Raw genomic sequence first — 27,958 nt, 5'->3', positions numbered from 1 at the left:
TGACCTCAAGTGATCCACCTGCCTTGGCCTCCCAAAGTGCTGGGATTACAGGTGTGAGACGCCATGGCTGGCCACTCCCAAATATTTTCTATCTGTGGTTGAGTGAATCCTTGAATGCCAAACCCATGGAGACAGAGGGTTAACTGAATAACCACCTTTGCTACACCAATATCTAGAGTTCTTTTTGTTTGTTTGCTTTTACATAGACAGAGTCTCGCTGTCATCACCTAGGCCAGAGTACAGTGGTGTGAACACAGCTACCTGCAGGCTCAGCCTCCTGTGCTCAAGCAATCCTCCTGCCTCCCAAGTCACAGGGACAGTCATGCACCACCATGAGTGGCTAATTTTTAAATTTTTATATAGATGGGGTCTCACTATGTTGCCTAGATTAGTCTTGAACTCCTGGGCTCAAGTGATTCTACTGCCTTGGCCTCCCAAAATGCTGGGATTATAGGTATGAGCCACCACGTTCAACCAATTAATAATTCTTTGTGTATTCCTAATTCTGCCAATGAAAAGTAATATTGTAAACAGCCAAGTTAACATGCTTAAGGGTCAAAGTGGCTCTGCCTGGTGCACTCTTGAAGTTATTCAAACTTAATATTGGCTCTCTGGGGCCAAGGGCAGCACTTTCTTTGGAAATACTTGTGAAATATGTAACATAACCACATATTTTATAATAAATCTTCCCAGAGAAGAAACGTTTTCACATTCATTATATATTCTTTTTTTTTCCTTTGAGACAAAGTCTCACTGTGTCACTGAGGCTGGACTGCAATGGTGCAAACATGGCTCACTGCAGCTTCGACCTCCTGGGTCCCAGTGGTTCTCCTCCCTCAGCCTCCTGAGTAGCTGGGACTGCAGGTGTGTGCTATCACATTCAGCAATTTTTTAAATTTTTTTGTAGAGATGAGGTCTTGCTACGTTGCCCAGGCCAGTCTTGAACTCCCGTCCTTAAGTGATCCTCCCCCTCAATCTCTCAAAGCACTGGAATTACAGGTGTGAGGCATTGCACCTGGCCTAGAGTTCTCCTCCACTGAACACCTCAACTAGACATCCCATCATCTTCCTAAGTTGTATCTCCCCTCAGTTGTGGAACCTAGCATCTTGGTTTATTTAAGTCTACATGACACAGGAATCTTGCCCCCAACCCTGAATGACAGAGCCTGGGCATGTGGCATGCCTGGTTTGAATTCTGCTTCCTCCCTGCCATGTGCTTCCACGAGGCATGAATCTCAAAACTGGGGTGAGTATGAACCTGAGCAGGGAGGGAAAGGAGGACTTAAATGTTGGCAGCAGGGAACAAAAAGGAGGAGAAGCAGACTCCCTGAATTCACTGACAGTTCCTGCAGAGTATTTAAGATGAAGTTCTAAATTAATGATGCCATTCAGATTTACCCAGCTAAAACACAAGCTCCATGGCACTTACAAACCGGAAACACCCAACTCCCCCAGGTGAAGGAAAGACCTACTCTAGCCGTCGCCCTGAGGGCCTCCACAGCTCCCATCTCCACAGTGGTCTCTGCCTGAGAGAGGCCAGTGCCATCCCAGGGTGAGCACCACCCAGGGACTTACTGTGTTCCGGAAGGAGTGGCTGCGGATGGGGTCCTCTGCGGCTAGGGCAGCACTGCTCAGCATGATGAAGACGAGGATGAGGTTGGTGAAGATGTGGTGGTTGATGAGCTTGTGGCAGCCCACGCGGATCCTGCAGGGAAAAGCTGCTGCTTGGAAACAGTCCCAGATGGAGTGGAACGCACTGTGTCCTTAAGAGTGTGGGGCCACTGCAGCAGGTCGCCAGGCAGAGGGCAGCTGTCTGCTGTGCCACCCACGCACCCTGACTGGCACACCTGAGCGACCTGTCCATCAGCCCTACGAAGTCCACCAAGAGCAGCCCCTTTGGACTGCGTGGTGTGTCAACTCTGTGCTGGGGGCACCACACAGACCATTCTACTGTGTTCTTCAAAGTGGAGCTTGTCTTCCTAAAGATGGGGAAACTGAGGCTTACTAAGAGAATTCTAAAGTGACACTAGTAAGGATCAGGGGGAGATTCGATCCAGGTCTATAAGACTGAAGTTTTTCCACTATGACAGGAAGCTCATCTGCTTATCTTCCCTGACCAAGAGGGTAAACTGAGGCCAGACCTGTCCTCGACGGTTCACACAGAATGAGATGAATCCTGTGCTTGTCCTGTCTGCAGATTTTGTAATAGATGTTATTTTTAAAAATTTTGGAGCTGACCCACAAGCAGCCCTCAGAAAGTGAAGGTTGTGAACACACAAGGATCTCATGGCCCAGCATGACAAAGTTCTCACCAAGTCCTGTGGTCTCGTGAAGCAAAGGAGGACAGCTCATGCCCGGCACCTGGGCTCAAACGATGGGCCATCAGAACCTCGCTGCTGTCCTCAGTGTGCCCTGCACCTCTTAGCAACTGACTATCCTTACCCCTGATGTTTGACTTTAGAATTTAAACATATACATACATATGTATGTATATATACATATATAATATGTATATATGTGTATATATGTATATATTAAATATGTATATTTAAATTCTAAAGTATATATGTATATGTGTGTGTATATACAATATGTATATGTTTAAATTCTAAAGTGTGATGTGTGTGTGTGTATATGTTTACACACCTATCTGTATTCCTATATTCTATAAGCCTCTTATATAGATAGATGTTCCTTTGAAAAGATTTTTCCACTTTCAATACTAGAGTCAACTTCATGTGAAGGTGATGCCTCACTTCATGTCCTCCCTTTTGGACCTACTTAATGCTGGGCATAGCCCCAGAGGACCTGAAGGTGGTTAGCAGTTGAGTGTGGGGAGAACTTCCAAGCTAGTGAAGGCAGGAGTGCTTTGCAGCTTTGGGTGAAAATAAATCCATTCTCTCAACATGTATATACATAAGGGACTGTAGGTATCAGCAATATCGGTTTAATAACCTCTTTTTTTTTTTTTTTTTTTTAAAAAAGGATACCCAAACAGTGGTGAGCTGTAAAAGCTATCATCACATCTTCGTATCTCTGAGGACACCAGCAGGCCTTGCTTCCCACCTGTGTCTCCCTAGGGCCAGTGAATTATACAGAGTTGTTCTCTGACAGCCAAGAACTACTTCTGCAATTCTAGAAACCTTTCCAGGAGCCATTTATTCCCCCTGGCATTCCACTCAGCCCCAGATGATTTAAAACCTAGAAACTAGCTAGTAAATAAACTTCTTCCTCTTATAGTACGTGTGAGTCATTACCCTGTTCCTTGTGAGCACCTTATCATTTTAACATGAGAAATGCTATTTTAAGTAGACTATCATAGAGCTGAACTGAATATTTACAACCTATAAAATATCACTGTGCAATATGACTTTATGATTATAAAATTCAATAGGGAAAATGGATCAATGAAGTAGGGGGTCTGTGAGGTTTAGGATGCTATGCAGATCTCGGTCACAAAAATTCTCATCCCGCAAAGCATCCTAACAGAAGATCCACTCATTAAGAAAAACTCCCATGTGTGGCCGAAGCATGGAACAGCAGAGCAGTGGGCTCCCACTGGCATATGCTGGGGTGGACAAGGCTTTCCCCATTGCTGTCCCTGTGCAGGGGTGAAGGCAGGGAGGAGAATCTAGAATGGAGCTCCTCCCAGGACCTGGCCACACCCCTGAGGGAAGGAGGTAGTGAGGAAGAGATGAGCTGAGGGCAAGAGCAACAGTGGAGGAGAGAGGGGTTGGAGGGGACTTGGGTGGTGGGGTGCCAGGGACACTCAGGTCCAGAAAGGGCTGTGAATCACTTCCCCTCACCCCCACCCGAGCCACCCTCAAGCAACCTGTAGGGTCACTGGCAAGGGGCAGCCGTGAGAGACTAGAAGGGGAGTATTTACGGGTTAGTCTTGCTAAGAATGAAGAAAGCGCTCCCTTCAGGGATGGGGGTAATTTTTTCCTTCATGTTCAACTCCGAGATCCTTCGAGGACGGGGTCCGGCAGGAACCTCAGGTTCATCCTCCTCCTCTTCCTCTTCCTCTTCCCCTACTTTAAATGAAATACTCTTTTTATAGGCATAAAATAAAGAGTACATATGGGTTTGAATTATTCTCAATTTCACATGCAAATTTGGCTTGAACTTTAACAACGTCTACCTGCTTACATGAATCAAAACCCTCCTGCTCCTTCAGAATATGGACTGAGTGTGTGTTTGAAGGGAGGAGGGAGCGCGCTGAGAAGGGTCCCCATCTGATGAGCGTGTTTAGTTTGTGGGAATGAGATTCTCACCAGGGTAAGATCTGACCACAGATGAAAGGTGGTGGTGCTGGGATTCTCACTGTGAACCTCCTAGCACCTGGCTGTTTCCCCAGTAACCTCCTCGCTCAGCTTGGCCTGAGAAACTGCACAGGACTTTCAGTCTCAATCAGCTCCTAGGCTCCCAACTCCACAGTCCCACTCATATTAGCCAATAAATGTGTCAGTCAAATGTAAAAGTGTCAGCTGAGTGCTAACACCTGGGGGACTCATGGACCAGTCTCCCAGCAGAAGCTGGGACTGCCCTGACCCACCTGCACTTTCCCTCCCCATCACCTGGAATTTGGGTGACACATGCTGCCTGCGACCATGGGAAAAAGGGGAGCTAACTGGTTCCATGGCCTTGGTGGCCTCAGCAGCTCATGTGCACAGTGCTGGGCTGGCTGGCTGCAGACTCAGCAGCTGGCCACAGAGCAGTAGCAAAGCCACACAGCAAAGCCAGTGTCTCCAGCCTCCGCCACCATACCTGGCACATCGCAAGGTGGGTAGGGGTCCTTGTCTTCATCCTCTTCTCTATAGTCATCAATTGTAACCTGGGATGAGAGAGACATCTTGGGAGGAGGGGAGACTCGGACTTAAATGCACTTCAGAGAGGAAAAGACCCTGGCGGTCCAGCATAGGGCATGGATTCCTGCCCAAAGTTGCGCCTGTATGTGAGTGTACAGGGACAGGCATACTTCCCCAGATGGTGATTCTGCTTCAGACAAAAGGCCAGAGGGCAGGTGAGGAGAAGGCTGGTTGAACCCTGACCCAGTCGTGATGAGCCAGCACCGTCCAGGGCTATGTCTTTGCCCTGTGCCAGCACAGTCACTCATACCACATGATAATGCATCTCACACTCCTGCCTTCCTGCCAGACTGCAAGGCCCATGAAGGCAGGGGCCTGTCTTCTTCATTCCTAAATCCCCAGTGTCTGACACACAATAGCCACTCGGTAAGCATTTATCAACTCAATGAATAAAGAAGGAACACGACAACCAGAGCTGTCATAAATGGGATCAAGTTTGACAGTGTAGCCCTGAGGCCACCTGATAATGGGATTACCTCTGGAAATAGACATCTATTAAAAATCCCTGATGTTCATACCCACTCAGAAGGTGCTAATGTGATCCTGACCATGGGTCAGATCTGATTGCACAGTTCCAACAAAGAAAAAATAAGTGGTCAGACTAGTCAAATCTTTATCATATTGGTTTTCTGGTGAAATATCAGTGAACACAGCTAACTGTCTAAATTCAACCAGAACCCCCCTGGGAAGCCAGGGTCTGTATGGTGTGCTATATTCTTCACACCAAAATATTACAAGTATGATACACAAGCACTTCTGCAGTGTAAATGGTACATGTGTGGAGATACCAACAGAATCCTTTTGAAACAAAAAAGGGAGAAGTATCTCCGAACACATACCTTGTTGTCACTGTTGGCTATCTGGTTGACTTCTGGTTTGTTGTTCTTTTTATTTTCTAGGCTCTCTTTTCTAAAGAGAAGAGAAAAGACCACAAGAAACCAAATAACCACGTTCCTCTGTAAAAAAATGCTAATCAGGATTCTGAATCAACAATGCTCCCATGAAGGAGAGAATTTAGAAACAACACTAACCACAAGAGCCCAGCACAACCCAAACTCAGAGCTTCCTGGTAATCTCAGTATGATGGATTCATTACACAGATCATCTTATTAAAATTCTCATCTGAGAGCTAATCAGCATTGAATGCATCATTTATTTTATGATGCCAAAATTATCTGCAGTGATTCTTTAAGCATGGGGACACGTGACTCCCACTCTTGGCTCTGAGGGATGGGAGCCAAGGGCCTGGCTTCTGCCCAAGATTCCATCCATTTTGGTCTGCAGTGCACGGTCAACCATGATCCACAAAGAATCAAGCTGGGGGGCTGCAGCTGCAGTGAAGCAGGGGTGGTCCTGGCAGGCTGCATCTGTGGCAGGGCTCCCCATGCAGCCCCTAGACAATACCTGAGGGGAAAATGGGGTTACCTGGCGATCTTTTTTCTTTCCTTTTCTTCCGCTTCTTCTTTCTGAGCAGTGTTCAAACTTTCAGCATCAGCCAAATTGTCTACAGCAATGGCCAAGAAGACGTTCAGTAGAATATCTAATTTGAACTGTTTAAGGGCACAACACACTTCTAAATGCAACTACATGTGGCCAACAATGGCAAAGCCACACCCCGCTGCATCCTGGAAGGCTGGTAGCAAGTAACTGTCCTAAGTGCTATATTTACACAGCAAAACCAGAATATCAGAGCCCTGCTTAAAGCAAAACAAAACAAAAAAACCTTAGACTGGGCGCGGTGGCTCACGCCTGTAATCCTAGCACTTTGGGAGGCCGAGGCGGGTGGATCACGAGGTCAAGAGATCGAGACCATCCCGGTCAACATGATGAAACCCCGTCTCTACTGAAAATACAAAAAATTAGCTGGGCATGGTGGCGCGTGCCTGTAATCCCAGCTACTCAGGAGGCTGAGGCAGGAGAATTGCCTGAACCCAGGAGGCGGAGGTTGCGGTGAGCCGAGATCGCGCCATTGCACTCCAGCCTGGGTAACAAGAGCGAAACTCCATTTCAAAAAAAAAAAAAACCCTTAAAAACCTGTAAAAGGACAGTCGACAGAAGTAAAATTAAGAGTCAGTAAAACCCGTGAAAACCTACTAACTTCAACATCTCTGTGTGTGTGTGTGTCCATAGGTCTACATATCTATAGCTATGCTATACATTATATAAAAAAATCTATAACATAAACTGGTATAATTAAAAAGTAGTTTGGGTGTTTTTTTTTTTTTTTTAAATACACACTACAACTACAACATATATATTCAGGGGAGTGCTTTCCAAAATAGATCTCTTCAAAGGTTGCAAGTGATTGAAATGATGATCGGTTGCACAAGACAGTATGAGACTTTCTCCTCAGAAATAACCTTCAGAGTCTGCAGATAACTCATTCATTCCTTCATTGCACAAACACTGACTGCCTACAATGTGCCTGACTCACTGCCAGCTGGTGCTGGGCTGCTGGGAATAATTTCACTGCAGCTCGGTCTCTGATCACTGTGCCTGAACTTGATTTTTACCATCTCCAGTACAGGACAAACTGCTTCCTGAGGATCCCTGCAGGTCCAGTTAAAAAACACAACAAAAGGCTAGGTGATTGAACACATTATCGTGTTTTTTCGCTCTTACTGGAACATTGTATACATGGTTTTCCTGAATGTTTTTGTTTTTAACAAGTACTCTGAACAAGGCCCCCAAATCAGAAGATGCCTGTTTCTCACTCACTAGCAGTGAAGTATGTTTTTGAGAAGCACAGAGATGAGAGGACAGTAAGTGAGAAGGATCCCTTCTGTGATGAATGCTTCTCTCTGCCTGATGCCTGGCCATCTGTAGGCAAAACTGCAGGAGCCCAGAGACCCGAGACAGGAGCAGCACAGCACTGTCCCACACACCCTGTGGAGTCTGTTGTTTTGGATGGGTTGCTGAACACATAAACCAACATAATCTAACAAGGAACAGATGATGAGTTCTCTGTGAGGGAACTGCAGGCCTGACTAATCATTCAAGGCTTTAAACAGGAAAGAAATGTGAGTGAGTTACATTAAGCCTCAAAGAGCCTTTGACACGCTGGCCTATTTTTTAACTGGAGCTGCAATGAGCCTGAGGAAGCAATTTGTCCTGGGCCAGAGATGGCTTGGGAATGTGAGCATTTCTCTGCTGGGCATGGGGTAATGGTAGTTCAGACAAGGGCTAGTGCTGAAACTAGCTGTACTGAGTACTCCCTCCATGATCTCAGAGAAGAAACAACTATCTCTCTACTCTTGCAATGACTCTCAACTCCTTTGGGTAGTGGAAAGCAAATCCAGAGTGATGAGTCACAGCAAGATCTTACAAGCTTGTAACAAACAACTTCCCAGAGAAACATACATCATCTGCATTTAGAGGCACTACTTAGACCTGCCTAAAGAGTGGCATGCTCTGGAATTCATGCAAAAAGATCTACCAAGCACCTCCAATGTGCCAGGCACTGTTGTGTGTGCTGGAGGCACACTGGAATATCTATTCTAGTTGGGGAAGACAGAATGTAAGCCACTCCCTAAGCACCTCTGATATAGTGACATGTGCTACAAAGAAAACAACATGCAACCACAGAGAAGCCCCAGGGGATACGTCTACACAGACTTCAGTCCAGGATGTTGCTGTGGCCTGAAGAGTCAACCATGAGGACAGCAGAAAAAAGAAAATAACGACCATTCATTTACCAAGGGCCAGTTATTTGCAAGATCCTGTACTCTACTGAGAGATGTGAATACCAAAGAGATTCCTGACCCAAGAAGCGTGTCATCTAGTTAAGGAGCTGGAGGAATGCCCATTCAAAATTCCAGTAGACAGTCTGGGCACGATGGCTCACATCTGTAATCCCAGCACTTTGGGAGGCCGAGGTAGGCAGATCCCCTGAGGTCAGGAGTTTGAGACCAGCCTGGTTAACATGATGAACCATGTTAACCAGGTAGATACTAAAATATAAAAGTTAGCCAGGCATGGTGGTACATGCCTGTAATCCCTGGTTACTTGGGAGGCTGAGGCAGGAGAATCGCTTGAATCCAGGAGGTAGAGGTTGCAGTGAGTCGAAATCACACCACTGTATTCCAGCCTGGCGACAGAGTGAGACTCCATGTCAAAAAAAAAAAAAAAAAAAAAAAAAAAAAATCCAGTACATAGAAGAACCTACAGGTGGTAAGAGACATGTGGATAAAATCTGAGGAGACCTCAGAGGTACAAGAACCTTCTCTGGGTGGGAGACAGGGTAAGGGTGGCTCTGATGGATGAGGCCTTAGAGCCAACTCAAGGGATTAGGAGGATGTATATGGGTTGATATGGGGTTTTCATAAAATACCTTATAGCACAAAGCATTACCCTTGTACTGAGGTTGCCACACTGAAGAATATTCATCAATGAGCCAGACAAGATAAAGGAGAAAAGACCTACAGAGATCTGGGCCCCCTTAGAAGAATCCAGATTAGGACCTTTTAAAATGGAAGGGAGAAGACCCAGATGTAGTATCATGTGTGTATGCTGTTCATTCATCAAGCATTCACTAAAGGCCTCTGTGTACCAGGTCTGGTGCTAGGCATGGAGGACCTGGAGATAAAACACAGAGAGCCAAAGGCTACAGGATCAGGAAGGGTCTGAATGAGGTAAATACAGATCCAATGGCCAATGCTAGAAGTCTAGGATTAGAGAGTGCCTTTTGGCAGGGAAAAGGAGTAATCTAAGTCAGAGAGAAGTTACACAGCATGATTTAGCAGCTAGCCAATAGACACTTGATCCCCAAAGATGGACAGATCAGCAAAGTGAAATCAGCCCAAGGGAGCACAAGTCAGTCCACAAAGATGGCTCCCATCAGTCACGAAGGCTCTTAGGAAGTCACAGTTGGACGCCTAAGCTCCCAAGAATGACAATATAAAGAACCACCTGGCCTTGCTCTCAGCCATCCCTCGGGACCTGTACAGGAGACATGAGGACAAACTGAGTAACCTCTGGTACCAGTACACGTGCTGTCTCATGCTCCTTTCCTGGGCTTGCTTCTCTTAGCCAGAACACATTCTGCAAAGCCTCTCTGGAATTCTACTTATAGGACGCTGTCCCCCCACCGCATGGAAGAAAAGCAGATATTGAGTTAATAAGGTAAAGGCATTCACCTCCCTGACAACTACTACCACCATCATCCCACAGAGAAATCCAGAGCAAGAAAAAGAAACACATAACGAAGGCAACAAGGAAGCCAGGTGGGCTTGAAGGATACAGTTACCACAAATGAAGAGGATGATGAAGTAGATGCAGACGATCATTCCTGAAGAGGACGGGCCCCCATAAGCCATGATGCCGTCGTACATCACAGCGTTCCAGTCTTCGCCTGTCAGGATCTGAGAAGCCAAACTGGTATCAGCCAGCAGGTGGATTCACAAATTGCAGTCACTCTCTTAGAGCCCCTCGGTAGCTGCCTAGATCTGGTTTAAGCTGCCTTTCACAGTCCAGTTTGCACTGAACAAATCCATTGGTTATCCCGTGAAATTTTTAAAACATTGTTTTTTAATTACACAAATAGGTGGTTAATTCTGTGAGTGAAAAAAAAAACCCTTATATTTAAGACTTACATGCTTGTTTTTGAGAAGTTGTCTCACTCTTGTCGCCCAGGCTGGCCAGCAGCGGCTCAATCTCGGCTCACTGCAACTTCAACCTCCTGGGTTCAAGTGATTCTCCTGCCTCAGCCTTTTGAGTAGCTGGGATTACAGGCGTCCGCCACCACACTCGTCTAATTTTTATATTTTTAGTAGAGATAGGGTTTCACCATGTTGGCCAGGCTGGCCTTGAACTCCTGACCTCAAGCATTCCGCCCACCTCAGACTCCCAAAGTGCTGGGATAACAGGTGAGAGCCACTGCGCCCGACCAAGACTTACGTGCTTTTTGATTACACCCCAGCCCAGTTTTAGTCCCTTCCCCAGAAAGCATGCTCTTTCTGTGTCTCTCTGAACCTTCACCTACAGATTTAAACACGTTTATATACAAAGAAAACAAGCACTAGGTGTCTTCTCTGAGTTTTCAGACATAAAGGGTGCCATGCTATGCAAAGTTTTCTGCAAATGGCTTGTTTTTTCATTCAACAACATACTCTGGAGACCCTCTGGGTCAGAAAGTGCATCTCATTCTTTTACCTGCTTTGTAGTATTCCACATAGCCCAACAACTGTGGAAATGGAGAATTACATCTATGAAATTACAGAAGCAGGAAATTCTAAATGTCTCACGTAAATTTACAAAACCATCTCAAGAGTAGATACCACCAATGACCTGAAATTTAATCTTCTCTACCGATATTTGATAATTCAATCCATCATAAAATAGAATCAGATGAATAAGAACAGTAATAAAAAAATGCTATCTTCCAACGACAGGCAGAGCTCCTTTATCTTCAATCTGGACTAGATATTTTTAAACTGTTATGGATCACAACCAAACAAAAATGGGCAAATGAGTTGAAAAGATAATGTGATTCACAGAAAAGGCACTATTGACGGCTCTGAGTCACATGGAAAGACATTCAACTTCACTCGGGGTAAGAGGAGTATCTGTTAAAAGTACAGTGAGACACCTTTTTCACCTATCTGATGGGCATCCCAAAACGTGCTCCCCGCTGCAGGGAGAGGCAGCGAAGCAATGGGCAGTGTCTGCACTGCGGGTAGAAGATGAGCTAATTCAACTGTAAGGAGAGCACTTGGGCAAGGGTGGCAACGTTAAAAACGGACACACCCTCTAAAGCAGCAGTTCCGCTTCTAGGAGTTTATCCCACAGATTGACAGCTAACACATGTATGTGTCCTCTGACGCGTGTTCGGCATCGCCTACCGGAGCCCTGTTTCTGCGGGCCAAGACTGGATAGAACTCAATGCTTGTCAGAAGGGACCCGTCACATGAACAATGGCACATCTGTACCACCATTCGGATGCAGCGTTTCAAAGGAGGGGCAGCCTTTTATGAACCAAGCAGGAAGACTCTTGAGGACACTTGAGGTGATAAAAGCAAGATGCAAAACAGCATGTAGAGTGAGCTCCTGTCTGTGGAAAGTCACCTATAGGTAGCTTAGCTGAGTTATAGCTATGAGAAAATGCAGATCTAAGAATTCACAAGAAACTGTTTAATGGTGGTTGCTTCCCAGAAGTGGAAATTCGTGGCTGGCTGGGAAAATATTCATTTGTAACATTAGAATTTTGTGCCATATGCATACATTACCAAAAAAAAAAAAAGACACCAGTCTCTCTGAAAGAAAAAAATTTTAAAAAAAGAATGACTAATTAGCAGACAAAATTTAAGTATAATTCAAACAACAAAACTATGACTTATAACAGTAATTACATATATCTCAAAATGACCAAGTGGGAATGAATCGTCCAGATCAATCCCTTTGGTTGCTGGATTTCTTCAGAAATGGGTAAGTGACTCATCCGTGGCAGGCAGCTGGGCATAGAAAGGGCTACCACGGGACCCAGTTGTCTGCTGCCTTTCCTCTCTGGCAGGGCTCTGCAGCTCACATCACACAGGAAAAGCAATGAGGACAGGTAGGTGTTTTAAACTTATCCATCAGACCCTGTCCAAGGAGGAGGGTTTTGAACACCCAGCTTAGAGTCAGGGGAGTGTGTGCTGCTCCTTGGGCAGCAGGGCCATCGGCGCCTCTCTGCAACCACCGCTCCCTTCTCAGCCACTGCCTGCAGCAGCCCCGCAGTACAGGCACCCTCAGACTCTGCATCCTCACTGAACCCCAGGAGGAGGACAGAAGCGGCCGACAGCCGTCACGTTCCTCCACCTACACACCACAGCATGGAGGCATGAGAATTCACTTCTTGGGTAATCTATTATAACTAGGATTATAAACTGGCCTGCCATCAAAAATTAGCAAAGAACAGAAGAATTTTAGAGTCTGTTTCAAAGAAACCTCACAAAATCAATCAAAAAGTTTTCTGGGAGGAGTGTGTGTGAAAAAGGGTTTTTTTGTTTATTATTTTGTAATGTAGCTAGAAGTCTTTTTTTTAAAAAAATTAAGGGCTAAGGGCTAGGCATGGTGGCTCAAGCCTGTAAGCCCAGCATTTTGGGAGGCTGAGGTGGGCGGTTCTTGAGGTCAGGAGATTGAAACCATTCTGGCTAACATTGTGAAACCCTGTCTCTACTTAAAAAAATATACAAAAAATTAGCCGGGTGTGGTGGCATGAGCCTGTAATCCCAGCTACTCGGGAGGCTGAGGTGGGAGAATTGCTTGAACCCGGGAGGCAGAGGTTGCAGTGAGCTGAGATTGCGCCACCACCGTACCCCAGCCTAGGTGACAGAGTGAGACTCCGTCTCAAAAAACAAAACAAAACATTAAATCACATAACATAGATAGCTGGAGGATGATGCAGAACAAATAACTAAAATGGCACAAAATTTACCAGGCTATCATTAGGGCAGAGATGAACAAAAATGGAATCCTTTTGTCTTCCTGAGTGTGTGTGCACAAGAAGGCAGAGGAGTTTTAGCTGCTGCTTACAACGTGCTTTTCAGGACAAGGAGGGAAAACTCACCTGGAAGACTGTGAGAAGTGCTTGAGGGAAATTGTCAAAGGTGCTCCGCTTGGTTTGCGTTTCATCAAAATTAAACTTGCCGCCAAATAGCTGCATCCCAAGCAAGGAAAAGATGATAATGAAGAGAAAAAGCAGAAGCAACAGCGAAGCGATGGACTTCATGGAGTTTAACAAGGATGCCACTAAGTTGCTCAGAGAAGTCCAGTGCCTATAAGTCAAGATGAGGGTGTGAGCTCAGAACACCCATGCGGGACAGAGCAGAACAACACCTGCCCGGGGACGTGACTGGTCGCCGCCTCACGTTCATAAAACATTTCCAGTGGGACCCACATTTCCTTACCTGGTCACTTTGAAGATTCTTAAGAGGCGCACACACCGAAACACAGAGATCCCCAGGGGAGACATGATCTCCAGTTCCACCAAGATGGTCTCAGTAATTCCACCACACACCACGAAGCAATCAAACCGGTTGAAAAGAGAGACGAAATACGCTTGGAGGCCCAAGCTGTACATTTTTACCAGCATCTCACAGGTGAACAGAGCCAAAAGGACTTTGTTGGCAATATCTGCAAAGACAAAGGGGCACCCATCCTCAGGGTCTCCTGCAAGACAGACTACTCCCGCCCCTCATGCCTCCCTCTCTATCAGGCCCCACAGGAAATACACCAGTACCTTGTCTCTCTCTTCACTACCTCACCCAGGACAGAAATGTGGCCTTCGCATGGACAGTCTCTCCACCAGGCTCTGGTCCTGCTTCTGCTACTAGCTAGGTGTGTGACTCTGGAGAAGCTACTTGATTTCTCCAGGTCTCAGTGTCACTGATGACAAAATGGGAAGGGACAGCTCATCACGTAATCTCTGACGCCTTCCAGCCCTAAAAGCCTACGATTCTGCCTTGACACCATCAGGTTATATATATTTTTTCATTCAATCACACAAAAAAAGACCTGTCTGAATTTGTTTATGTCATCTTGATATCAGAAGCAGTCACCTATCAACGTCACTTCTAACAGCAAAAAATACTACCAAGCAGGATGGAGAGGTAGAAGGAAACAGGTTTGACTGGATGTAAGGAAGGACTTTTCAAAGACTCGAAACTGTCATACCCAGAATGGGCTGTCTCTGGGGATGACAGTCTCACACTCCAGTGCTGGAGCATTCAAAGCAGGAGAACCAAAACCATTTGCCAGAAGTACTATAGGGGAAAGTGAGGCTTCCCAACAGGGGTGTGAGAAGGGATTATGAGGTCCCCTCAAACTCTAAGAATTCTTGGTCTTAGGTTGGCTCAAGGTTAGGACAATTAGACGCCTGGCATTAGGCGGCTCCAAGGTGCTTCACCATGCAGCATGGACAGCACCCTCACTCTGGTAGTTGCTGCGTCTGGATGGTGCTACCATCCAAGTTTGTCCTCACTAGAAATGTTCCAATACTTCATCACATGGCGATCAGATAAGACCAAATGGCAGTTGGACAGCCACAGAAATCCCTAGTTCAGAACAAAAAAGGAGTGGCCTCTGCTTATACCTTGAATCTGTGTCAACCAATCAGGCTGATCGTAGTGCTCAGAGGAAATGGTTAAGGTGTTCAGAAACACCAGGACAATAACCAGCCAGTAAAACGAGACAGACTTCACGGCAGCCCTACATCTTCTGCGATTGAATCGGTTCCAGCGACGCCAGCGGCGGCTGAAAGATAAGCAAATGTTACTCCCTAGATGATAGTTATAGCATCTGGTAACCAACAAATATGATTGGGAAATAATTTGCCTTTCATTCTGGAGGTCCAGATTGGGGTGGGAGTGCAGGAAGGAAAGATGAGAGCAAATGGCACAGAAATTAACAGACCTCATAACAAAAACTATGTTGGTCTTAAAATGCAACTTTTAAAAGTATAATCTTGACTTGATCATGCTATCAGTTTCCTTCCTTATGGCTTATAGATAATTCCGGAATCTGTCATATGCAGCCCTTAAGTGGGTTAGAAAATCTAGATATTCATAGATTCATGTGCAGATGCAAAACTGCACTTGCACACATGTAGTTCCTATATCCACCATATGGGACGTGGATCTGCTCATGCAACAGTGCAGAGAGCCGCTTCGCTTATTATACACATCTCTTGCAGCACCTCAATCACCATACAGAATTTACCAGGCAGCAAAGTGCTACAAAGCTAGTTTTTTTTTAAGGGAATATTCTAATCCTTTCTTAAATCTTTGAGGTTCCCCCAGAGCCTGGCAGAGTTGTCAAAGCTGAGTAGGACATGAGACTTCATACTGAGTCATCAGGTGCCCTTTCTAACTAGTGATGCTCAAAATATACCTTTAGGAGAAGAGCCAATATTGAATCGTGTTTTCATAAAAATAAAATGAGCTGAGCCAAACAGACAAGTAGCATGTCCTCCACCTACCTTCAGTTCCTGTCTGTGATTAGAGAACATGTTCTCTCCCTTAGCCTGTCTGCTTCTGGAAAACCTTCCCTGCCACAAGGGGGTGATTTGGTAAAGTATGCCACAAGCAGCAGCTCAGCGACCCAGATCCCAGGAAAGGGCCAGCAGATTGGTGAAGTCAGTCCTCTCCAGGCTGTGCTGCCTCACTGACGACAATGGGGCACTTCCTCTGGGGGCCTGAGTCAAGAGGAATCTCCAGGCTGCCCAAGCTGCAGCCCTGGCTGACTCAGCTGTGTTGCTAGGTAGAAAAAAAAAAAATCTGCAACCCAGGAAGCGAGCAGAGAGTTGTGCCAATTCTTTACCAAAACCTGGATCACGCAAGGTGCATTGTATTACTGCTCTTGCTGTGCAGTTTCCAATGGAAAGAGCAGCTTCTAACATGTTGGGTAGCGTGGAAAAACTCTACTAAGGACACTAAAGACTATCCCACTCACAGCTGGGTTTCTCCTGGGATGCATTAACTCAGCACACGCAAACTACATGGCCTGAAAAAGACCCAGCCCTGGTGGGTCTGTTGTATGCTGTGGTGACAAGGCACAAGTGTCTCTCAAACCCAGAAGCCTCACTGTCCCATCCCCCGGAATCCTGTAGCACTCCCCATCTTGCCCTTGCTGGGCTCTTAGTGCCTACTGGCCCGGCCTGTTCTTTCATGAGACCAGCATTTTTGAGCACTGACTCTGTGCCAGGCACTGGATGGATGAAGATGAAGAAGGCAAGGTTCCAGGGTCCCTGGTCCTGCAAAGCATACAGGGTTGTTGTAAATACTGACTGCAAATCCACACCAAGTGCTATTCTCAGGGTGCAGGGTACAGGAGCAAAGAGAAGGGAGCCACAGATGCTCTTTGGAAGAGTCAGGGAAGCCTTCTCTGAAAAGTAGATATTTGGGCTGGATCTTGATCCATGAGTAAGAGTTACTCGGGGAAGAGGGAAGGGTACTCCACCCCAAGGAGACCACAGGGCCACAGGGACAGAGCAGGAAGAAACGGAGCATGTGGCACTCTGAAACTAAGACAGCCCAGGTTAGCTACAACACAGGCATACAGGAGGAAGGTCAAGGGATGAGGCTGAGGGTAAGCAGAGCCAGGTGATGGGGGCATTATGCCCACCTCGGCAACAGGAAGCCATAGAAGGCATTTTAATTGTTTGGTTTTGTTGGGTAGGGACAAGGTCTCACTATGTTACCCAGGCCAGTTATGAACTTCAGGGCTCAAGTGATTCTCCTGCTCGGCCTCCAAAAGTGCTGGGAGTACAGGTGTGGGTTACTATGCCTGGCCCTTTTGTTTTTAAAGTCAGATTCACTTACACTTTTTAGGTATACACGATTGAGATGCAGAAAATTTCTATCATTCAAAGAAGTTCCCTCATGGCTCTCTGTAGTCAACCCACCATCCTCACCCCCTGCCCCAGACAGGGACTGATCTGCCCTGTCCCTATTGTTTTATTTGGAATGTCATATAAGCAGAGTTGTACACTATGTAGCCTTTTGAGACTGGCTTCTTTCACTTAGCAAAAACGCTACCAAGATTCATCTGCATTGCTCCAAGTCGCAGTAGTTTTCTCCTTCTTATCGCTAGGTAGTATTCCATTATATGGGTGAACCACAGCGTGTCTACCATTCATACTTGATGGACATTTGCATTATTTCCAGCTTGGGGTAAGTACGAATAAAACTTTGTATGCAGGCATATATCTTCTTTTCTCTTATACAAACACCTTAGAAGTGGGATGGCTGGGCCAAATATAAACACGGTAAATATATGTTTAAACTTTATGAGGAACTACCAAACTATTTTTTTTAATGGCTATGCCATCTGCCAAGTCCGCCAGCATTGTATGAAAGTTCCCACCGATCAGCATCCTTGGCATTGGCAGATATCTAAAGCCGAGCCACTCTAACAGGTGTGTAGTGGTAACTGTGATTTTACCGGGCATTTTTGTAACAACTGATGGTCATTTCATGTGCTTATTTGCCATCCACATCCTTTCTCTGGTGAAATGCCTATTAAAATGTTTTGCCCATTTTTTAATTGGGGTTTTCTATTATTGACACTCTTATTTATATATTAATCTTTATACAGATGGGATACCAGTCTTTATCAAATGTGCTTTGAAATATTTCTAAGTCTGAAGCTTTCCTTTTTATTTTCTTTTGAAGAACAGAAGTTTAACTTTCATGAAGACCAATGTATCTGTTTTTTTCTGTTACAGAAAGTATACTGGGTGTTGTATCTTAAGAAACCTTTGCCTAACTCAAGGTCACAAAGACTTCCTCCTATGTTTTCTTCTAGAATGTTCATGATTTTATCTTTAGGACTTTGTCTATTTTAAGTCAATGTTTATATACAGTAGGAAAATGTTTTTGTTGAAAAATAACACTCAGCTAGAAAAGTACACAAATCATAGGTATATGGTTCAACGAGCTGTACCAACTGAACATGTAACCTGCATGCACATCAAGCAATGCTAGTACCTTGGGAGGCTTCTTCAACTCCCTTTCTCTGGATGCTTCTGAGCAGCAGCTCTCTTAGGGAAATGACTCAGAGAACAAGGAGGATTAATGGGGAGGCAAAAATCTTTACTGGGTCTTGGTTTGTTTTGAGGGAGATCTTTAGCACCTATTACACTGTCCCCTAAGGCAGGCTCATAGGATTCAACTGACTGACTGCAATTCAGTATTAATGTTATAACCCATACAGGAAAACTCAAGTCCAGAGCAATTCTATGTAAAATTCAGAAGTGAGAACATACAAAGGCAACACACGGGCTCACAAAGAAAGAAAGAAGATACTGACCTGAGTTTGGATTTTGAGATGGCTTGACTGAAAGAAAGACAAAAAGTGTTAAGACTCTGGTTCTGAAGGTTTGAGCCCCTGCTCCCCATCATTGCAGCTGAGATATCATAAAAGCCATGCATACAGCCTGGACTTAGCACCCCTGGTTACCACAGCAGGCCAGCGGGGGCAAGGCCAGAGCAGAAATCTGGGTGCTGCCAGGGCCACAGGAACAGGCTAAGCACCCTCAAGGCCCAGGTCAGGGAAGACTCCGCCAGATTCCCTGCTGTCCCTGGCAGCAGGCAGTGATGCAGGAGCCAAAATGAAGACGGCAGAGTGTCTCCCGCCACTCATCTTGACAGCAGCATTTGCTTCTACTACTGCAGAAGGAGCACTGCACAAGGAGTCCCAGCACTGCCATTCTCCCACTGGGTGAGTATGGGAAAGCAGCGTGTCTTCTTGGGCCTCAGCGTTCTCATCCATAAGATGGGGATGACAAACCCATTCTCTGTCTGCTTCATGGTGTCTCAGAGAGGACAGAACAAGAGAATGGAGACAAAATCACTTCACAAATGGCTGCATATTCTGCCCATAACACATCATTTTTATGAAACTCTCCCAAGAGAAAGATTGAGTTCTCTTAAAAATGACACCTGTACTTTACAGAGAAAAGATCTGAAGGATATCAGCAAGAAGCAAACAAAACCAAGCCACACAGGGCTCCCCACGGCAGGCAGTGCCCAGCACATTCTGCGCTGCTGGTCCCCCCAGACCCCCGCCAGCGACTGCAGCCCAAATCATCTACAGAAAAGCCAGTGAGTGTTAATGCAATGGCGCCTTCCACCATGAGGAGAGGCTGGTGCAGGGCTCCAGGGAAAAAGTGCCAGGCACGGAGAAGGCAGGGCCTCGTCATCCAACCGCCAGGCCTGAGGTTAGGAAGGTGCCACGAGCAAAGGAAAACTTAAATACGTAGCACATTCTAGTCAGCAACTCTGCCACATAAGCTCTTCTTCAGAAGCACAAATGCCAAACCCAGGCTGGAAGGAGAATCAGGCCTTTACCCCCACCGCCGACACCCGGAGGGCCCCGCCTTGGTCGCGCCTCTCCGTCTCCACCAGCACCTAATGGACACAGCAGGTGGCCAGGTTAACCACCACACTCTTCACGGGCTCTACTTACAGGAAGAGGCATGTGAAATGCGAGTGGGGGGTGGATAGCCCTGGCACTGGAGGAAGCATGCCGAGGGGTACGAGGAGGCTTCCTGCCCACCACACCCAAGGCGATGGCCCCAGGACTGCCACAGCCTGGGCTGTCTTCCTCGCCACCTGCTTCTCTGAGACGACAGGAGGGGAGGGAGGGCGAGTGCTCCCCACACTCACCAGAGACTTCCACAGCAGCCTCGCGTCTCGGCTTCGCCGCTTACGTTCTCTGTGTTCACAGACTCAGTCTCGCTGGTGGGCATGCTAGCTGTGGGGGGAAGACGGGCTTCAGAGAGCATACAGGGCGCGCTGCACACCAGGGAGCAGGCCAGGCGGGAGCCTCTGCCACCAGGCAGACCTCAGGAACATGGGAGGAGGGCGACTAGGGCCTTCAGGGGCTCGGCTGGGTTATGGGAATGCCAGGGAGCCAGGCATCTCCACCACAGGTGAGCCTCTGCACCCATGGCCTGTAGGGAAAGCACAGAGTCCCCCTCCAGGAGGAAATTCTATCCATTCAGACATTTCCCAGGAAAGGAAGCCAAGGGATCAAAGTGAATCCTGTGGCTGGGTCTGGCACCAGTTTATCCTCCTCATCTCTGGGATCACACTGAGAAGACACCAAAATGTACTTTATGGGTACATCTTTGCTTGCCCCAAAAGGTGCACAAAGAATATCTGTGAATAACCCTAACATTTCATGAGTGAATCATCTTAAATATGCTGAAGGAGAAGAGCTATTGTGAATGGGGAAGGCAGTGTATGAAGAAGGTACCATGCACAGCGTTTTTTAAAGAACTCTATTTTTTGCTATTGTACCTGATGCTGAAGTTCTGCTGAGCTTGTGAAGCTAATATGCAGAAAGTGCTTACCCAGTAAGCTGGCACTAGAGCGCCAAGGAACTACACAGTCTTACCGGTGGGAGGAGGTTTCTGTCAACCTGTGAGCAGAGAGCAAGGTTGACTCTGGTCCCAGTGTGACTGGGGTCTCTGGGCCCGACCCACTTCTCCATGGCAGGATCGTGAGTGGAAGTAGAGAAAATGTGGAAACGCACCCACTAGTGTGTGGAGGTCCAGGGGCCACCCAGGGCCACCATCTGGTGCATGAGTGTCTTTTATCATCCACTTAATTCAGCCCAATAAACATCACGAACACATGCTGGAGAGGGTGGGGGCACAAAGAGGGCACACAGCACTGCACCACCTGGGGCAGGGGTGAGGGGCAGGCGGCCTCCACCTCACTTCCATCAGCAGTGAAGAGAGCTACCTCAGGGGTCTGTGCAGGACGTTTCGGAGTGAAGAATGACTAATTCTGCTGGGGGGCAGAGGTAAGAGAGGAAGCCACCGAAGAGAATGCACGTGCACTTCCTTTTTCCTGAGGCATGGCTCTGAACCCTAGTGACTGTTTTTATAGACCTTACGGCATCACCAGTAAAGCTTGGCCAGTGGGCTCTGCCCACGTGGGTCCCCTTAGCAAGGATGGCTCAAGTTTCATCTGCAAATACAGGAAGTGGGCAGGAAGCGCTATGGTGAAGATCCTGAGGCCCAGCCCAGGCTCGGGGGAAAGGAGCTGGATCGGGCAGCTCTGCACAGGGGGCTGTGTCCTGCCTGCCTTGCTCATGCCAGACTCCATGAAGGTAACGGCAGGGATAGAGGTGGAACGTCTATCCTCAAAAAACTTAGAAGTAAGTTTTTTGAGGATACCAAAGAAGATCCCTGATCCGTTCCTCTTGTGAGTACCCAAGGAACTGAGCCTGCCTGCACCGGAGCCTCCACAGCCATGCCCAGGAACACTGAGGGAAAGGTGTCAAAAGTAAAGACCAAGTGAGTAAAATCACAGACTCATATCACATCGCTGGTACTCTCACAGAATCATCTTCTTTTCTCCTAAGTCAAAAACACCAACTGCAAACCTTGATTTACTTTTTCATTCTTTCATGCAAGAGCAAACAAAAACTGGACAAAAACAACAAAAAAAACCTGAATCTTATCATAGAAAAACCTTAAAAAAAAAAAAAAACTCCATTAACACACACAGACACACAAGAAGCTATTCATGCAATTCTCCTCAATTGTTCCTCACTCTGATTCAGCAGAAAGACAAGGAGATTGTAAAGTCCAACAAAGAAAATCACAGTGGGAGACCCTTTTCACATCGGACCATAAGTCGGCGCTGTGCAGCATCTTCCTTGGTGGTTACTGCAGCGACTGATGGGACCAGGAGTCGAGGGCAGTACGACGCAGGCAACCCACAGGCTGGTTCTGTCTTCTGAGTCTCCTGGGCAATGGGCCACCTCTCTCGAGCCTTCACTTTCCTGTCTCTAAAATGGTGGTGTGAACTCCACGATCTTGAGGATCGTTTCCATCTTTAACAGTTTGCTATCTCGGAATTCTACTATTAATCATGTTGGAACATCAGTCATTATTTCCAAAAGAACGAGCTTCTGAACAGACTAAGTCTTTGTGGTTTTTTAATCTCTGCAGTCGTATCTCATGCAGATATCGGTACAGTTGCACCATTTCAATCCTAAAGCTTCATTTTAGAAACAATCTGATTGAAACAGATAAATTACATATTTCCTGTGGGAATGGGGTCATCAGTTAGCATTTCTGGCTCTGTGCCAACTATTAGCGTATGAAATGTTCTAGTTGCTTCCTAGACTAACCGTGGGGAAAAGCAAGAAATAAAACCGAACTCCCCAAAAGGCAAGAAAAAGGGGAAGATAGTCTCGCAGCACTGTGCCAGGGCTCCACTGAGGGTGAGGCAGGGTCCTCCTGCTCTCTGAGCTGACTCCGTCCTTCAGCTGGGTTGGGAGGATGGCTGAGAGCAGGTGCACAGGTTCTAAGTTTCACCCCACGTTTGTGACCTGACTTCTGTACACCTCTCCATTTCCTCATCTGTAAAAGGTAAGAATGACATGAGGCATGCAGAGTGCTGGGTCCCCAGGGCTGGATGATCATGAGGCCCACACATGTTAACTCCATCACCTCAGAAAAGCTCTCCTGGAGCTCCCCCGAAGCAAAGTGACCAATCCAGGGTCACTTTGCCCTGGCCACTTTCATCATTGCACAGACACATCTAGTGTGAGCAATCTTCCATACCTCTGAATCAGCTTTGGCCATCACTGATGGTTTATATCTTCTCTATCTGAAACTGAGTTATTGTCTAACTTTGCCATTGGAGGCATAGCAACTTCTCCTGTCATTGTTGTTTGACGCATGAAGAGCCACAGGCACATAAGAAATAAATATATCCCAGAAAGATGCTGCCAGGGCTGAGGAGGAGTGGAGGCAGAGGGAAAAGGAAGAGGACAGTGCCTATGCTAGAAATTGGAGACCTCATTTTGTCCTGGAAACAGACCTTGACCCAGCCCCTAAATCTGGGTGGAGAAAACACGCTCTGACAGGGCACTGGCAGCCTGTCTTCTCCAGCCACGTACTGCCTATCACGGACAGAGAGCATTCCCTTTTTCAAAAGTATTTGAAAAGATCAGGCTCAGTGGGTATAACAAAGACCACATTTATTAAAATTAAAACATTTTACCCTTCATTTCCACTAGGCATTCTTTTTATAATGTTAATAAATTGATATGACTTTCCCTTTCTTTAGCCCCAATAGGATCTCATCTATGTTTTTAAAAATAAGGACAGAAGAATCATAGAACGTTAGAACAAGAAGGGGCTTCTGAGAGTACATGAGCGAACCTGGATTTCTCAGAGGAGAGAACCGGCCAACTTGCCTTGGGGCACACAGCTGAGACTGAGAACTCTCCCCTGACTTCCACTCCCCGTTCAAGTATGTACTGTGGTTTCAGCACATACTGAAATATACTGGTATACATTTTGGTGTTATATACTTAAAAATCCACAAATCAAAAAGTTCCAAAAAGCCAAACAACTCTATTATCTACCAGTGCTGGTTTACTATTCTGATGACCTTTATTAACCGCTCAAAATCTGACATACAACCAAATCACTTCCAGGATATCAGCCCGGTGACCGGGACAGTACAAAAATCAAGCTGCACTTGTGACGACTGGGCTTTTATAAAAATCCAAACACAAAGAGTCATAAAAACTCATGTAGGTAAACTCATGGGCTAATCACGACTACGTGGGCTTCTTCCAGCTGGCTTCCATGGCACTGTGGTTGGCCCATTTAGGTGATGGCCTTGTCCCCTTCAGCAGGGACTCAGTGTTAACTGCTGACAAACGGCGAGGCCTTATCAGGGGCACAGGCAGACCCCTCAGACCTCCCCACACCACAGACAAGTGCCAGTCCCCTACTTAGAAATAAGCGCCGGGGGCCGTCTACACGTGGACAAGCTGTGAAGCCTCTTCCCTGACATATGCCAGGAAACTGCAATGTTAGAGCTTTGTTAGAGAAGTTTATTTTTTATATAAATGTAAAAACTACTTTCAGTGAATCTGGGAAAAGCCAAGCATTAGGAAAGCCTGTGACCTGTGATGGGATGCTGGCACTGCAATTTGCCTGCTGAAAATTCGGGGAAGCTCAAGGCCTATATTTTACAATCTATTCCAGGCATTGGGATCTCTGGAAAGTGCTCCAGGACAGACCCTTAGGCTTAGAGTGTGGTGCACTGAGATGTGGCGCTGGGTGCCACTGGGGGTGAGGGGAGGGTGGCAGACAGCAGCCCTACACATCCCAGGCTTAAGTTTCCAAGGCCTTTGCAGCATGGGCAGCTGGGCCAGGCCCCTACTCGGAGCACTGTCTGTGGATGTGGGTCATGGTGCTTCTCTTTAAGATCTTGTACTGGTCCTGGATGCCATCACGGGCAATGCCACACACACAGTAAACGAGGGAAATACGCTGCTTCTCAGGCCAGCACAACCAGCATTTTCACCAAGGTATAGAAATGTATCCATCTACTCTCATGTTGAAGGACAACACTCATCTCAACCAAATGCGTCAGGCTTGTGAATCTGGAGGCAAATCTCACACACACACACACACACACACACACACACACAGACACACAGAATGAATGAGTCTATGTGTCAGTCTAAGCAGGCAGCCTCAAAATTATGTTCACCATTAACAGGTATAGCAAAATCTCAGACCGACCTTCAGTGATGGAGGCCGATGAGGTCAAAAACGATGGAAGAAATGCTAGGAAAGTCTGGTTCTTACCATCAGGTGACAAGGGGACAAGCGCCTCTTTTCCCCTGCACTTGGTTACCCGATCTGTAAGATGAGCTGTAGGACAGTATCATCTCTAAGATCCATTTACCTCTGACCTGCTATAACTGCAGGAAGGCAGAAACGCCCACATGCTGACTGGTTTTACTACCAGCAACCGGGGGTTTCCCTTCCACTCCCCCGGCTCTGCAAGGAGGGAAGGGCACAAGAAGTACTGTGAGCCGCTGGCCACCACCATCAGGAGGGGAGCCAGGGGTCCAGCCAGTGGCCTGCCTGGGAGAACTGAGTCCAAATGCCCGGCATGCAGAATGTCCCAGAGAATGGGGCGCAGCACAGGAAGCAGTAGTTTCCCAAGGGCCTCAGAGCATCACAGGAGAGCCCCAGTCCTCCAGTCAAGGTCCCCCAAAGGGAAGGCTTGCCACACATCAAACTGAGCCCAGAGCCCCCCAGTCTCCTTCTAGAACCTGTCCCATTAGCAGCCTCATTCACAGATGTCTTACTCCTCTGTTCTCCACAGGACAGGCTTTCTTGCACACTCAGAAATTTCTTTTAGCATTTCCTTCCACCTCCAAGCAGCCTAAAGCTTCTCATTCTTTTGAAAGGAAGGGGTAGGGGGTGAGGCTGAACAACTGAGAAGCGGCTAAGTTGTGGCTGCCTTCCTAGGGGAGAGGGTACCTGACACCCAGATCTCATGTTTTCATCTTATTTTCATGACAAATATGAGCAGTACCATGACGTACAGGCCTGCCAAATCCAAAAGAAGCCCACACACCCCCTGGAGGCACATGCACATGCTAGTAGTGACACATTAGGCCAACCCAGGGTAACAGCCTCTTGCTGCTGTAAAGGAGCCAGGCTCTTCTTGGAGAATGTGGGTCAAGGCCAGACCAAGGTTTCCACATGTCAAGCAAGAATTATGCCCAGACAATAACTATCTCCGTGTGTCCAGGGACAGGGGCAGCCCAGCATCCACCTGAGGGCTCCTGCCCCACCTGGCGCCAGCAGGGTCAGGGGTCCTTCCTGAGTCCCCAGGTATTTCAGTCAATAAAAAACCATTCCCACTCAAAATAAAGTACCTTAAATATGTTAGCCTGCTTCCTCTCCCTGCAGATCTCAGAAAGCCAATGGAGAAGCCACAAGAATCTTAAGAGAATCACAAGGCCCAAGCCTGCATTCAGGAAGGCAGACCTAGGGTGGGGTGTTCTCTCTTTTGGGGACAGAAATCATTTATCTCCTTTTGGTAACCCCTCCAGAGCTATATCCCTATATCAGTCTTTAAAGACGTTTTTTCTTATGTCCATGACACTATTTCCTGCTTAGCTGAAGGTCATTCTTCTTGCTAACGGTTTCAGGCACTGCATCAAGCCCTGGCTCCTGTTCATAAATCTTCTGTGAACACTACAGCTAAAAAAGGCAGCTCCAACTCTGCCCCTAACTCATTGTCCAACCTCAGGCAAGTTCCGCCTCCTCCTCCCCGTCCTCTGGGGGCCACAATGTGCTGCATGACAAGGGCTTATATCTAATCATCTCTTAATTCCTTTTCACTTTTAGGCCTTTTGATGAGACCTAGACTCTAACATAACCCTCTTCAGATATCCATGGGTTGTTCCCGTCTATGTCCCATAACCGCTGAGCTCAGCATTCCCATGGGGGCAGAGGCCACTTCAAAGAAAACAGTACTGTGTGTCCCCTCTGTTCCCTTAGTGGCCGACTTCACGTCCCTGCAGTCTGAATCTTCTTAAACAGACTTCCACCAGACTCAGGTGACCAGGGCCGATCCTGGTGGTAGAACTAGGTTGACTGTGCTGCTGTTGAACCACTGCCATGACTTGGGCAGAGCAAGGCAGCGAGCCAGCTGCTCACCTAACTGCCTGCCTGGGGATGGGCCTGACAGCTACTCCAGGGATTCTGAGGAAGAGCATGTTTAGCATTATTGTAGGACATAGCTGGAAATGTCACTTTCCCACAGGAGCCCACTCTCAATTTCAAGGGTAAGTGGCCCCAAATCTTTGCATCCCTGAAGTCTATCTTTATTTATTTTTATTTTTTAAGAGACAGAGATCTCATTCTGTTACCCAGGCTGGGGTGGAATGGTACAATATCACTGACTGTAGCCTTGAACTCGGCTTATACAATCCTCCTGCCTCAGCCTCCCAAGTAGCTGTGGACTACAGGTATGCACCGCCACACTTGATATATATATTTTTTTTTACAATTTTTTTTTGTAGAGAGAGGGTCTCACTTTGTTGCCCAGGCTAGTCTCAAACTCCTGGCTTCAAGTGATCTTCCAGCCTCAGCCTCCCAAAGTGCTGAAATTACAGGTGTGAGCCACTGCATCCAGCTAATTTCATTCTTAAAGCTGCCCCTACCAGCTTTGGCATAGTCCTGGGCTACGTAGCCAGAGACCAGGAGACGGAGAAGCAAATTGAAACATGTAGTCTGGAGGAAAAAAAATCAATCAAATAACATTATTGGAATTTCTAAACAGTTTAAATTTAAAAACATCATTTGGGGAAAAGTATTTTAAAAGTCTGTCTTCCAGTCCAAGAATATTCATGCTGAATCAAGTAAATTTTTTGAGTTGGTTCAGCTGCTTCTTTATAAGGTACAGTTCAAACAAAAAAGAAAACTGCAATGCTATCTTGGTAAGGGCACGTACTTTGGAAAAAGACAAGAAGAAAGCAACATCACCAAGTTGCAAAGAAATCACGCAATTAAAATATAGGCATCTTCTGAACACACCACACAGCACATGCATTTCACACAATGCCTATGTGCAAGGAAAAGGTATCAGACACGCTGCGGAAAGAAAAGTTTCAGTGTCAGTCATTTACCATGATCTTTAGCCCTGCGTTGGCGAAAACAGCAAAACTTCTTTTTCTTCTTATCCTCTTTAAGCAAGTCAGCCACTGTGACCCCTTCAGGTTGAACACAGGCAATTTCATTATGAAGCAGCAGAGGGCAGCAACAG

The 27,958-nt window shown here is 46.7% G+C and overlaps 1 protein-coding gene across 18 annotated transcripts in view; it reads right to left on the bottom strand.

Annotated features, from left to right (window-relative positions):
- The window catches only part of CACNA1D (calcium voltage-gated channel subunit alpha1 D), a 319,931-nt gene that overhangs the window by 75,431 nt on the left and 216,542 nt on the right, over nt 1-27,958 (bottom strand). For 11 of the 18 annotated variants that reach the window (XM_012460736.2, XM_012460748.3, XM_012460730.3 and 8 more), the window contains 12 exons: nt 20,012-20,099; nt 19,694-19,753; nt 18,654-18,680; nt 14,938-15,098; nt 13,754-13,979; nt 13,414-13,621; nt 10,108-10,228; nt 6,294-6,408; nt 5,708-5,777; nt 4,768-4,834; nt 3,887-4,034; nt 1,576-1,705 (listed from right to left, as the gene is read on the bottom strand). In XM_012460736.2, the coding sequence (XP_012316159.2) occupies nt 1,576-1,705; nt 3,887-4,034; nt 4,768-4,834; nt 5,708-5,777; nt 6,294-6,408; nt 10,108-10,228; nt 13,414-13,621; nt 13,754-13,979; nt 14,938-15,098; nt 18,654-18,680; nt 19,694-19,753; nt 20,012-20,099 (1,421 nt within the window). The remainder of the gene's footprint in view (nt 1-1,575; nt 1,706-3,886; nt 4,035-4,767; nt 4,835-5,707; nt 5,778-6,293; nt 6,409-10,107; nt 10,229-13,413; nt 13,622-13,753; nt 13,980-14,937; nt 15,099-18,653; nt 18,681-19,693; nt 19,754-20,011; nt 20,100-27,958) is intronic. The other 7 variants (XM_012460740.3, XM_012460745.2, XM_012460735.3 and 4 more) reach the window with 2 other exon arrangements.

Source organism: Aotus nancymaae, unplaced genomic scaffold (genome assembly GCF_030222135.1).
Source record: "Aotus nancymaae isolate 86718 unplaced genomic scaffold, 86718_ANA_hifiasm-v0.15.2.pri h1tg000067l, whole genome shotgun sequence".
NCBI lineage: Eukaryota > Metazoa > Chordata > Mammalia > Primates > Aotidae > Aotus > Aotus nancymaae.
Note: the sequence above shows the minus strand (reverse complement) of the source record. Positions and strands in the feature narration are given on the sequence as shown.